The sequence below is a fragment of the Zerene cesonia genome, chromosome 3, assembly GCF_012273895.1.
Source record: "Zerene cesonia ecotype Mississippi chromosome 3, Zerene_cesonia_1.1, whole genome shotgun sequence".
In the NCBI taxonomy this organism is placed as follows: Eukaryota; Metazoa; Arthropoda; class Insecta; order Lepidoptera; family Pieridae; genus Zerene; species Zerene cesonia.
In genome coordinates, this window is record NC_052104.1 from 4,870,146 (window position 1) to 4,883,121 (window position 12,976).

General features: G+C 29.7%; 2 protein-coding genes across 3 annotated transcripts; one reads left to right on the plus strand and one right to left on the minus strand.

Annotated features, from left to right (window-relative positions):
* Window positions 1-2,488: 2,488 nt before the first annotated feature.
* On the plus strand, window positions 2,489-3,964 carry LOC119836432 (F-box protein SKIP19-like). Of its 2 annotated transcripts, none has more exons than XM_038361765.1 (2): window positions 2,489-2,716; window positions 2,793-3,964. In XM_038361765.1, exon 2 carries the CDS (start codon window positions 2,822-2,824, stop codon window positions 3,857-3,859), a length of 1,038 nt encoding a protein of 345 aa, XP_038217693.1. In that variant the 5' UTR covers window positions 2,489-2,716; window positions 2,793-2,821; the 3' UTR covers window positions 3,860-3,964. The 2 variants fall into 2 exon arrangements, with proteins under 2 accessions (XP_038217693.1, XP_038217684.1); XM_038361756.1 differs by having other exon boundaries at window positions 2,811-3,963.
* A 211-nt stretch (window positions 3,965-4,175) lies between these two features.
* On the minus strand, window positions 4,176-12,468 carry LOC119836425 (transcription elongation factor B polypeptide 3). Its single transcript, XM_038361744.1, has 10 exons — window positions 12,276-12,468; window positions 11,738-11,936; window positions 11,345-11,508; window positions 9,784-10,942; window positions 9,394-9,494; window positions 8,893-9,065; window positions 8,540-8,628; window positions 8,008-8,207; window positions 7,341-7,490; window positions 4,176-7,082 (listed from the first exon to the last, which is right to left on the minus strand). The coding sequence occupies exons 1-10, from the start codon at window positions 12,345-12,347 to the stop codon at window positions 6,891-6,893; spliced, it is 2,499 nt and encodes an 832-aa protein (XP_038217672.1). The 5' UTR covers window positions 12,348-12,468; the 3' UTR covers window positions 4,176-6,890.
* Between the last annotated feature and the right edge of the window lie 508 nt (window positions 12,469-12,976).

Consider the following 12,976-nt stretch of genomic DNA (forward strand, 5'->3'; position numbering starts at 1 on the left):
ATTTAATGATATAACTTTTTTATGAACGACAATTTTACAACTGCGGTTTTTTAGCCGCACTGTTACCTAACACCTAGAAATTGATTTGTTCATGTATTCTTTCACAAAAAAATGTTTCAGGTTTTACCATTTAACATGCCGAAAAAAGGAAGATTATTTCTGATGTACCCTACATTTCAGGTTTATTTTAACAAAAATAAAAATACGATTTACTTTATTATATTTCTGTTTATTATCGAAGTTGAAATATTTATTTCACACATTACATATCGAAATTTATAAACGGTAGGAGGAGACAGAGCAGGTGTATCGTACCTTAGAAAAATTCATTTGACACCCATGGAATATATTTTTCTCTTTATTATAATATAAAGCAAATAAATATACTAAAAATCGAACTACCTAACTACAAAAATACTTTAATAACAGCTGTAATCTAATTTTTTATATTACAGTTTATGTGTCCTGTTAATTTGGTTATCTACGTAACAGCGAATTCTACAATCACGTGTCTTCTGTGCTATAAATATATGTATATAATCATACTACGACAACAATGACTACCGATCCCACGCGAAATTATTTCTATTGTAGGGTAGTTAAGTTATAAGCAATATTCATATTAGATCAATACGAAATGAATAACTTACCTCCTTTAGTTGGGGTCCTGTGTGAGGAATGTTGAGCTCTGTATCCTAGGATCATTTCATAATCGCCAGAATCGCGTCTCAATGGAAACTGTATTTCAATAATATGATCACATGGCTGCATCATGTTTAAGATACCGGCTACCTTCTTCTTCTTTTCTTCAATAGAGACTCTGGATTTCATGTCTTCAACCAGTTTGTCTTCAATAACTTGGCACGCCCTGTGGAAAAAATATTCCACCATGTCGAAGAATCGTGGGTTTGCACTTGTGGGTATATCTTTAAGCCTATCTGGAATTTCATGACTCGCATATGATCGACACGAGACATTCACTGCAGCAGGTACGATTTTGAGGATATTATTGACTGCTTCATTTTGAATAGAATTTTTTAGAGGCGGTGAGACAGCCTTAGCGATATTTTTTAAGTGCAACATTTTGAAATTAAGTACTATAGTCGGGTAAGGTATCGGGTCGCTCTACACTTGAATCAAAATACACGAATTATAAGTGTTATAAAGAATAAAACAGCAGAGACGACCCGCCCCGACGGATTGCGAGTCGGCGACTATGGCTATGGCGCTGTGCGTCGTCTCATTATAGCGTATTATCTATGGTTCTTTGGCTACCAATACGGGCGTAGTAGGTAAGTACAAGTCATTGAAATATTGCCAGAACTGATAAAATCGTCGGTGGACTCGACACCGTCAAGACAAATTGACAAATTGATCGAGTGTTATTAAGTAACAACGTTAGAGCCATCGTTCTTTTTTCCGTTCTTTCACTAGGGATCAAATCGAATCTCAGATATTCTTATTTGCAATCTAACTCTACTCTCTCTGACTCTAAAAATTATTCTTCACAAAATACATAAATATAAATCGGTTAAATAGGAGTCGTAGTTGCTACACTTTCCGTACAATAAGCTTAAAAGCTACCATAAAAAAAAAATTCGTCATCCATCCAATTGTCTGTGCCGACCGTTACCAAACCTCGATTTATATTAGAAGTTATAGCGGCAAAAGAAAAATATCATATCTAAATATTTCAACTATCTAACTACTGCGGGTGATAAGATTCAGCCTGCTGACAGACGGAGAGACAAACAGGCCGACAGTGAATACAAGGATATCCTTTATCCTTTGAACTTCATAAACTTTTTTAGTTCCAAAAAAACCTTCGTATTTAACTATACCTATACCAAGTAAAAAAAAAATACTTAAATTGAAATTGGAATCTAAGTATAGTTTGTTTTAACCATTAAGAAAATGTACGACGTTCATTCAGTAAAATGAATTTTTATATAATTTCACGATTAAAGGTTTAATATCACGGCAGCTTGTACAGATTATAACTAACGGATTCAGAAATTATTCTAGATCATTTTATATATAATATTTATAAATTATGGCACCGACACCGTTAATTGAAAAACCAATATACTAGAAAATATAAATGCCAAGAAAGATATTTTGTATTAAGATTTAAAATTCAATGCTTTAATTATTCATTTCTAACAAAAATTATCCCTGAAAATATTAGGCTATTAATAAAAGTCAAGTATAAGTATTTCAATAATTCAAGATTTAAGTAACTAAATGCGATTACATCTATCTAAATGCGTTTTTAATTAAGCTTCTAAATGTTTCAATCAGAAACTGTCCTGACTAATAAATTTAGGATGCTAATTGCTAACACGCTGTGTTCAATTACACTTTTCTAAAATCAGTGACGCCTAAACACAAATTACTGATTTACCCTTACCCTTTTTTAGCTTGCCGCTGTCAAATGCCATTTGACGTTTTGTTTGTTTATGTAGTTTGACGTATGTCACACAATTGTCTATTTGATTTTGATTTTTAGTGTTTTTCTCATACCTATGTTTTTCCTTAAAATTATTTGAATGAGATTGTATTTGTCATCACAAATTTTGAATTTTGGCCAAATTTTATTTAGAAATTACAATGATTTGCAAAAATTGAAAATAATACGCAAAAGATGAGCAGGGAGTATTGTTTTAATTGTTACGAATATTTGAATTCGAACAAGGAATACTTATCTTCGATTAAGGTAGAAATTAGATATCATTGTTTTTGTATATGAAGTAGCCTTGATTTTTATATTTATAATAATTATGTGTATGAAGTATATATATTTTTTACAGTATTAAGAAGCATGGATGATTATAATCAAGGTAATTTGGTTCAACTGAATGATTTACCTGATGAATTGTTAGTACTAATATTTAAAAATCTAGCATTAGAAGACATTCTCACTTGTGAGAATATTTGTAAGAGATGGAGAAAACTGGCCCGTGATCCGTGTATATGGAGACAATTTGCATTTGTTTATTCTGGTAAACCAGGACAGAGTGAAGTAAGTGATAAAAACTTGGTGATAATTTTAACACACAGTGAAATTATTTTCAGTTTAAAGATCCAATATGTTTATAATTATTCTGTTATCAAAGATGTTGTTGAGAAATGTAATAATTTAGTATCATTAGAATTGGTTATGTGTAGGATTGGCAAAAACTTTGAAGAAGATATTAAGAAATGGCCTCATCTGAAAAAACTAAGCATGAAAAATTCTATTCAACTGTCAAATAATGTTGACTGGATGTTTCCTTTTAACCAACTCAAAGAACTTAAGTATTTAGCATTGTCTGACTTTGGATTGACTCTCAATAATTGTGATTCTTTGTTGGATTGTACCAAATTAAGCCATATTTTTATAGAGAAAATAAGGGATTTGGACTTAGAGTTTATTAAAAGATTAATTTCATGTAAACAAGGTAAATTGGAGACATTGCATATTTATGGAGGCGATTCTGTTGATGACTGCTGTCTCAATATGTTATCTAAGTGTGCTCATTTGAAGGATTTAGCAATTATAAGATGTGAAAACCTTACAGATGAAGGTCTTATATCGCTAGTAAATTTTAAGGAATTACAACATTTGCAAATTTGGAACAATAATAATTTCACTGAAATGATATTGCTTAAAGTTTTAGGCAGTTCTAATTTAATCACCTTGCAAAGTCTGAGCTTATCAAGAATAAAAAATATTTCACCTATTATTGTAGATGTAATATCAGAATATTATAAAAAGCTCAAGTTTTTAGCTTTGTACCAATGTCCACGCATCATAAACACAGATTATGAAAAACAACTTAAATCAAAATTCAGAAATATTGATGTTGTATTATATTAATGTTTTCAATTTCTTTTTTAAATTTAAATATTAGAAACATTACCATATATTATATATTGTTACAGTTTAAGATAAAAATGTAACTTATGTATATTTTAAGATCTAAATGTAAAAAAATACATGTAATTATTATAGAAAAATAAAAAGAAATTATATCTTTATTGTTAATCCCAATTTATGTATTTATGAAATGATCTAATGTAGAAATGTAATAATTAAGCTATAATTAAACTTTATTATGGTAAGAAAGAAGAACCAAAGAAGTAGTATATAAAAAACAGTTGTTTAGTTTTAGTTTCCACAAAACTACTAATATTTTAAATTGTACCTGAGAATATTATAGCAATAGAAAGGATAAAAAAATAAATATCATAAAATAAAATGACATTCTTTGATTTCATAAACTAAATATAATGAATCACAAAACAGTATTATAATGGCATGTTCAAAGAAAATACAATAGAAATAAAGACAATTAATACATCATTGAATAATAAATAGAACACAAACATATAAGAGTTAATGAACTGTTAATAAATTCAAAGAACTATTTGCATCTTGCAAATGTTTAACATGTATTTCAAATTCAAAAAGAAAATAAGATTTATGAATATAATTATATTATATATACTTATAATAGCTTCTAAACAGTGTTACACTATATTTTGCTATTGTGTTTTAAAATCACAAGAACCGCTTATATAATTTTCTTAAATATTTCAATTTTTTTTCTTTTAAACTGACTGCATACATAAAAAAATTATAATGTAATTGTTGCAAGCCTCAAATGGGATAATGGCTTATTATAAGTTACAAACTTCATGTCAGTCTGTGTGCAAAATTAGCCTTTGAAATTGCTAGCTAAACAAGTCATAACACACATAATCAAATGTAATGAAATAATAGTAACTACTTGAATTTGAATAAAAAAATATTCTTTATTTTCAACACTTATGCATTGCTATATTTTTAATTTGTAAATAAAGATTACTTTCATAAAGGATATTTAAGAATAAAATAAAAAAAGAAAAGGTGCTCTATATTTTAAAGTTAAAATATATCAATGCAGTAACATTTTAATTGCCATTTATTTAACATTCACAGGATAACAAGATATTAGCTAGCTAGCTGAATTTGAGTATCATTTTATTATCAATAATCGGATATATGAAATTATGTAATTGGATTAAATAAATAATAAATTCCAGATATTTATATACAGTATATTATGTCTTTATTTCATTTGTTCTAAAATTACATCTAGACAATAATTCATAAAATGATGTTTTTAGATAAAAAATATTCCAAAACATTCACAAGATATATTTAACTACTCTATTAAAACCCAGGTAGCCCTAAAATAAGGGTAGTCAACTAATTAAGTGCACATTTTCTTATCTTATCAGGAATCTTTTTTTTATTGCAGTTGATCTCAGATTGGCGTTGTAAAAATAAAAATATTTTCTACACTTATATTCTCAAATTCGCATTATTTCCTAATTTTATCAATTCTAAATAACATACATATTTCGTCTTAGGTCTTTAAAAGGAACAAAATTACTTCCCAGACTTAAATTAATGCAAATAGTGAAATGGAAAATGCATTTGGAAAAACTTTTTATTTTTATTCTCAATATTTTGTATTTTAGACCACCTATTGACACTTAACCTATTGTGGTAAAGGTATCAATTACTTTGAAAAAGAACACACACTTAACATAATTGAAAAATGTTTGACAACAGGTAATAAATTATAGAGGAATAAAGGAAGTAACCAACAATCTGATTAAAAATCATAATTATATATCGCAAAAAATATGTGTCAATTCAGTATGAGTTTCCCTTAATTTTTTACAAACTTTATGTAAAAAAATTACAGTTACGTCATGTAATGTAGAAATAGAATGTAATTTAATACAAAAAGCCTTGTAACTGAGAATTTATCAGGTCAATCATTTCATTATTTAATAAAATAGTTGTATTTTTATTCAAAAAGGATACTGTAGGTGTTGTTTGACTCGAAAATTAGATTTAAATAATTAATGTATACTTAAATATACAAGGAAAGGATGTATAAGATTGGAGTATTTTTAGTGTACATAGTGATAATTGAATGTTTCCTTATTTGTTTATTAAAAAAAAAACATTTAAAATAAACCTTAAAGGGTTTGTTTGTTTAGTAATAAATGTCAATTTTCAAATTATTTCATTGAACTCCAACACAAAAAATGTGTACATCTGTTTACAAAAATGGGTGAATAATTCATATTGTTAATTTGTTAATGGGAAATTAAATTATTTCTAAACAATTTGGAATAGTTTTTTCAAGTTGTAGGGGTAATTATTAAAGTACTCTGTATGTTGTTTCGGGTCTTTGATTTTTAACAGGAAAAATAGAATAAATAATCCTAACATCACTTTAATATTTATAGATCATGCAAGGCCCTTTTTAACTTTTGTTTTACTTAAAAATGAAAATTAGAAGATATATAACTTTTGTAATAATAAAGTCAATCAAAACAGACACTACTATGGTCACTATAATTTAAATTTTTGGGATGATTTTATTATAAAATCTAAGTCGACAAGCTATCTTGCAAATGCAAGAACATTTATTTCAGCTTCAGTGAAGGAGTTACTCAATTCTAAGTGTTTCCTATAAGGAGCTATACAAACAATTAAGTCTATCCAATTTATGACTTACTTAAGCTAAAATACTTATAAGTCAAAGTAATTCAACTAAATCTAATGCAATTACCGGGGCGCAATATTAACAAGTTCTATATTAAGCACGGAAAGATTAATTTTAATCATTTATTGTGTGATGATATTTTATTTACATTTAACACATGAGTAATACAGCTTATGACTATATTTTTCCCCAGGTATTATGTACGATTACCGTGCCGTAGCATAATTGCATTGGACATTGAATTACTAACTGCAAATTGGATAAACTTGAAGTGCAGCCTCAACACAATTACTATGAATAGATGACATGATACATACATCTAAATATCGACATTATATATCATCGTTTCCGTCCTCTCATGAACTGTAGGGCTTTTTGCATTAGAGGTGCTTTTTTGGGTTTAATGAAGGGTGATGATGCTGTGGCGACAGGTGCTGGTCTTCCTCCTTTCAGTACGTTAGGGGCTGAGGCTAGAGCTGCCACTCTTGCTGCAGGGCTGGCTGTTGCTGCAAATGCTGTACCGTGTTGGGCCTGAAATAAATTCGAGTTAGGTATTAGGGTTAGCTGAAATTAATATTTTAAATTTTCTCAGAAACATTCGTTCTTTATTTACCTTCACCTATTTAGAACAAAATTTTTTTTTAGACATTTATAAGAGAATATAATAAGTTATATAAAAATACAGTGATACATAGAATGTCTTCTTTTTTTAATTTCATATCATCTACTAATCAAAGAATCATATTTGATGTGTTATTCAATTACTTATAGGTATTATAGAGCGCTTACCTGTTTCCTAGCAATATTTCTCGGTGGTTTAACGACTGTGTCAACATATGCCATTTTCGTTTGCTTTATAGGCGCCTTTTTCGCTTCTTGAGCAATTTTGATATTCTCTGTGAGTGATTTCAGTTTTATCTCTTGTTCTTCTTGACATCGCTATAATAAAACGATAATTATAGAAAACGCAATGAATTACAAAACGTTACATATGTTGAAAAAAAAAAAAATCAGCACTAGTGATAGTCATTGCAGATTTTTCTATTTATTAAATATCACATACAGTATTTGTTACTACCTACTACTGATAGTGATACATTGTCCAATGTTAAAATGACCTTATATGTCCACACAATAAGGAGAAGATCATGTCTTGCTAATGGGTCAAATTAATATTAAACATATATTTTATTTATTTTATTATACTTCAACAAAAATTGTAAAGGTAAGGAAACTTAAAAAAATATATTAATAACAAGATAGAAAAAAGAGTACAATTTGTTGAGCGGCCTTATCACTCAGAAGTGAACTCTCTCCATAATTTTTTTATATTTTTTTTTATCTTCTGTTTAGTCTAAAATATATGACATATAGATGTCATATATTTTAATAATAATAATATATAGATATTAGTGTATTCAGATGTTTAATAAGAAATTATAATATAAACACTCACCATGTACATTTCCCTCCATGTTTCCATCTCCATCCGTTTCTTGTTGCGGAAGTGTTTCTCGCAGAATCTCTGCCAGAGGTGGTCCGTGTCTTCCATGAGGTATGGGTTGTAATGCTCAAGCATGAACAGCTGCTGTGGGGACGCTCTGTCCACGACCGGTTTCAATATCTCGTATGGCACACCACCGGTGTATTCGAGGGCTGGAATTTTTTTAAACTTGTTTATTATATACTAGCTGTTGGCTCTGCCTCAGTCAGGAACTTCTTTTTGGAAGACGTTTTAAGTTTTAACAGGTATTGTCACCAAGCTGATACAAAAAAAAAAAAATATTAAAATCTGTTTCAGCAGTTTTTGAGTTGTGAGTGGTTAAACTAACTTTTAACACTACCCACTTTTATACATGTAAATAGATTAATCATTGCATTATGATACGTTTAGATAAAGCCATAAGACTTTTTGAAATTGTATCAATATATATGCATGAAACATTTTTATTCACCTAAAACATTCACAATATAGTATTTATATTTACCGTCTATATGTTCCTGAAGCACTTGAACACACATTTCATATAAAGAAGGGATTTTTCCTAATACTTTATTTCCAGAGTAAACTTTTGTTCTGAAAAAAGTGCATACACTTGATTAATATAGGACACGAAGAAAGTCACTAATCTTTTTCATTGCATACATATTTAACATTTTATGCATTTTGTAGACGCTCTACCATTAGCTTCTCTGATTTAATAATATCTTCTTTCTTTACTGAGATGTTGCTAATTTAAATAAAAGAAACAAATTTTTTTCCAAGAATCACCGCTAAGAAAAGGACTTGATCGAAAATAATCATAATTGTACTATTAGTGAAATGGTAAGTATTTATTACCTTTGGTTCTTTGAAGACATGACCGTATTCAAGTCCAGATCTTCGAAATGTGGTAGGAATTTAGGCGGCGGCCGCGGTTTGTAGTTTGGTGAAATTTCCGGTAACGCCGATATTTCAATATTAGGTAAGGGTGCAAGTTTTGCAGTTGGCGCTAATAGATTGGCCGGGCTGAGCTGGAAATCATGATAAGGGAATTAGAAATTAACAAAAAATCAGGAAGTAATAATTGGGACGGTCACAAATTGTATGAATGACCAACTTTTTGCAGTTGCCTTTAAGTTAATTTGTACGAAACCATTTCGCAATTGCGGCTCGCACTTGTATGATTTTATTTTTTATCATCAGAATTCGAAAGCGGGCTACCTGCATTCCATGCTAGACAATTAACAAGAGAGAGAGCAAAAAATTTGTAGATGTAAGCAGTATTTTTCGATTCTATATGAACTTTTAGAAATGGAGCACATAATTACATAATAATATAAACTATATATTTTTACTTACATCTCCATTGAAGGAACTGTTAGGTGACTGTGTCTCTTTAATAGATTTTTTTTTAGTTTTCACTGGACTGACCATGCCTAATGCTTCAGCAAAGCTTGCTCCTAAAATAAATAAATTGGAACATAAATTATACAACTAAACAACTAAACTAAAAAAGTACTTCAAAAGACTATTTTATTTCAAACATATCATTACATTAAAATAACTGTTGCATGCCCATGGCTTAATCCCAAAAAAAAAAAAAAAATCCCACCGGATTGAGATTTGTCACTATAATAAAAACTAAATATCAACAGAAAAAAAAACTCTCCATTAAGATGTGATAGAAAGACATACAAACAAACATACTTTGCCATTAATAATATCAGAAAGGTTATGAATTCTGCTTACCCGATCCACAGTCAATCCCATCATCACTATCATTGCTGCTTGTATGAGACTTTTTCTTTGGTACATCATTTGCCTTACTACTTGACTTACTAGAACTAGACTTATGCTTATCTTTTCGACTACTACTTTCACTTCTATCACTTTTAGACTTTTTGCTCACTTCTTTTGAAGTACCATCACTTGATGAAGAATGACGTTTATCACTTTTGCTATCTTTCTCTTTAGAGGAACTACTTTTTTCTTTGCTCAAGGAACTGTGCTTCTCTTTATTTTCACTTCTTTCTTTCTTTTCGTGTTTATCTTTTATAATCTGATCTGATGAGCTTTTTTGTTTTTGTTTATCAGATCTTTCTTTTTCTTTCAGTCTTTCCTTTTCAGAACTAGAAGAATGTTTTTCTGGTTTACTAGTGCTTTTGTCTGTGTTACTTTTGTTTTTCTCTGAATTACTGCTTTTATGTTTATCGGAATTACTATGTTTGTTTGAAGATTCCTCTTTATGTCCTTTCTCTTTTTCTAAGGACTTTTCTTTTTCTGCTGACCTACCAGATGTATGTTTACTTGACGATTTTTCTCTATCTGTTTTTTGCTTTTCAGAACTGCTATGTTTTGATGATTCCTCATGTTTAACTTTTTTTTCTTTCTCTGAATATTTATCTTTATGTGATGATTGTTTCTTTTCAGATGATCTATTTTCTTTATCTTTCTTCTCTGGTTGTTTATCTTTTCGATCTTTATACTCCCTTGAATTATCTTTGTCTTTGGATTCTGATGATCTTTTATGCTTATGTGAACTATGATTTCTTTCTTTACTGGATTCTGTGAGTCTGGAATTATCACTATGTTTAGAATGTTTATCTATAACCTTTTTATCTCTTTCAGAATTATTTTCAGATTTATGGTAACTGTAATTATGGCTTGAGCTTTCTTTCCTAGAAGGGTGATGTTTATCTTTCTTTTCTTCTTTGAGCTTAGCTGGTGACACTTTATCTTCTTCAGAAGATTGAGAGGCATTACTGTCACTGTCACTATCAGAAGAGTCATCTTCACTCTCACTGTCACTGTTTGATCTTTCTGATTTAGATTCAGATTCTCTTTTTACTTTGTAACCATTTTCTTTTGGTTGTGACAGTTTAGATTTCTTTACATCTGGTTCATCTTCCTGAAAACACATAAATAATAATAAATATGAATCCACATAGCTATCAATATTTTTCAAATCCTACTTTCTACTATAATAATATTAATAACATTAAATGCGAAAGTTTGTAAGGATGTGTGTATGTTTGTAACTCTTTCACACAAAAACTACTGAACCGATAGCAATGAAATTTGGTATGTAGATAGCAGGACAACTGGAGTAACTAATAGGCCACTTTTTATCCCGATATTCCTACGGGATAAAGCCTTAGGTGGGTGAAAAACGGAAACCACGGGGCACAACTAGTAATAAAGTAAAACTTAAAATTATTTTGCACTAAATAACAATCAAGTCAAAAAACTTAAACAGATTACAAACTAAGAATTTTCATTATTTAAAATTACAACATACAAAGAAACTAACCTCACTACTGTGATATTTCCTTTTACTTTTACCATGATCACCATTCATATGTCCATGCATATTATCATTTCGTGAAGATCGATCAGATGACTTTTTTTCTTGCTTGTATTTAGACTTATTGTTATCCTCAGAATCTGCATCATCATGTCCATTGTATTTTGTGGCTAAGAGAAAATATGTTTATTTTTAAAAGTATTAATACAATTTGATATGATTTTTTGAAGTTAAATTTTATTAAGAATTTATACTATTGGTATACAATAAACAATTAGAGCTGCCGCTGTAAAAGTAAGGGACAAAACACCAAAACATAAAAACATTTGAGTATACACGTGTTTATTAATAATAGAAATATATGAACAATGCATAAATTCTAATATTTAAGACGCTCACTGTCATCATTCTGATCTCCCTCTTGGTCACTCTCTTCAGAAGCAACCATTAACTTCCATTTGTACACAAGTGCTCTTGCAGCCTGGCCAACATCACCTGGCTCTTTGCGTAAGGCATTAACTGTTCGTCCTACACCCGTCTCTTGCAAATGCTGAACTGTCACACCAAGGTGAAATAATTTGTCTATACACTTTAAAATCTGCAACAATTAATTACAAGTTACATTACTTGAATTTGTATTATTAACAAATTCTCTTGAATATGTGTAACTATTTTGTCGAAAACGTTGTGTACATCAGAATGAAATTACGCAGTTTTTTCTTATAACAAGGAAAAGAAACATCGTATATTGTATAGAAATGATGGAGATAGTAACTGTACATTAAACATTTGCCATGTAAATTTATAAGAGCGTAAAATAAACGCCATTTTTACAGGTAAATATTATGGGAGATTACGAGTTTCAGGATTACTAAATTACGAAATTATCTCATAAATGGAAAACTTTAGTAGATTCAATGCATTAAAATACACTTACATTTTTCTCATCACTAGGATATTTCTCAATTGCATGCTGGTAGTGTTTTATTAAATCCAGAACAGACGCCATAACACTACACTTACAATAAAAACAATTTTTTGATTAAAAATTGAGTGCCAGCTGGTAAACGGACACCATTTTTGTCATACACATGTCTGTTGTGACGTATTCAGTACCTATCATTGTCCAGGTAATTTTTTATAATGTGCCAGATCCAGATACCATGCTTTTTAAATTTAATTGCAGTTTCCTCGTTAGAAAGTATATTTAATACCCATCAAAAGATTATTAGCCATTAAATGCAGACAAAGTAAATAACATATGTATGAACACAATTTCAATATGCTTTTTATCATTAGCGGTTTTAATTTTCTACATAGCAATAAATGATGTAACTACTAACAAATAACAGCATTAAATAATGCATTACATATTCGTGCAAATAGCGAGGCGAACGCTAATTAATTAGGGGACATCACTAGTATCGATATTAAAAAGTTATGTATTGATATCGGTAAGCACTAGTGAGAAGCTACCGTAGCGCCAAAACGGAACAATTTGTAACTAGGTGCGGAAAAGTAGTCATCGCATCTGTTACGTAGAAACTAGTTTTTAATCTGTGGAGACGAATAACGAACACGCATATGTAAACAGTGCCCTCGCTATTCGCCTCGAAATTCGCGTATTCACATTACATG

Excerpts from the sequence above, each read along its gene's own strand:
- LOC119836432 (XM_038361765.1), top strand. The coding sequence starts at position 2,822 with ATGGATGATTATAATCAAGGTAATTTGGTTCAACTGAATGATTTACCT.
- LOC119836425 (XM_038361744.1), bottom strand. The coding sequence starts at position 12,347 with ATGGCGTCTGTTCTGGATTTAATAAAACACTACCAGCATGCAATTGAG. Across the intron at positions 9,495-9,783 it reads TGGGATTGACTGTGGATCGG|GAGCAAGCTTTGCTGAAGCA; the intron begins GTAAGCAGAATT and ends TATTTATTTTAG. Across the intron at positions 9,066-9,393 it reads ACAGTTCCTTCAATGGAGAT|CTCAGCCCGGCCAATCTATT; the intron begins GTAAGTAAAAAT and ends CATGATTTCCAG.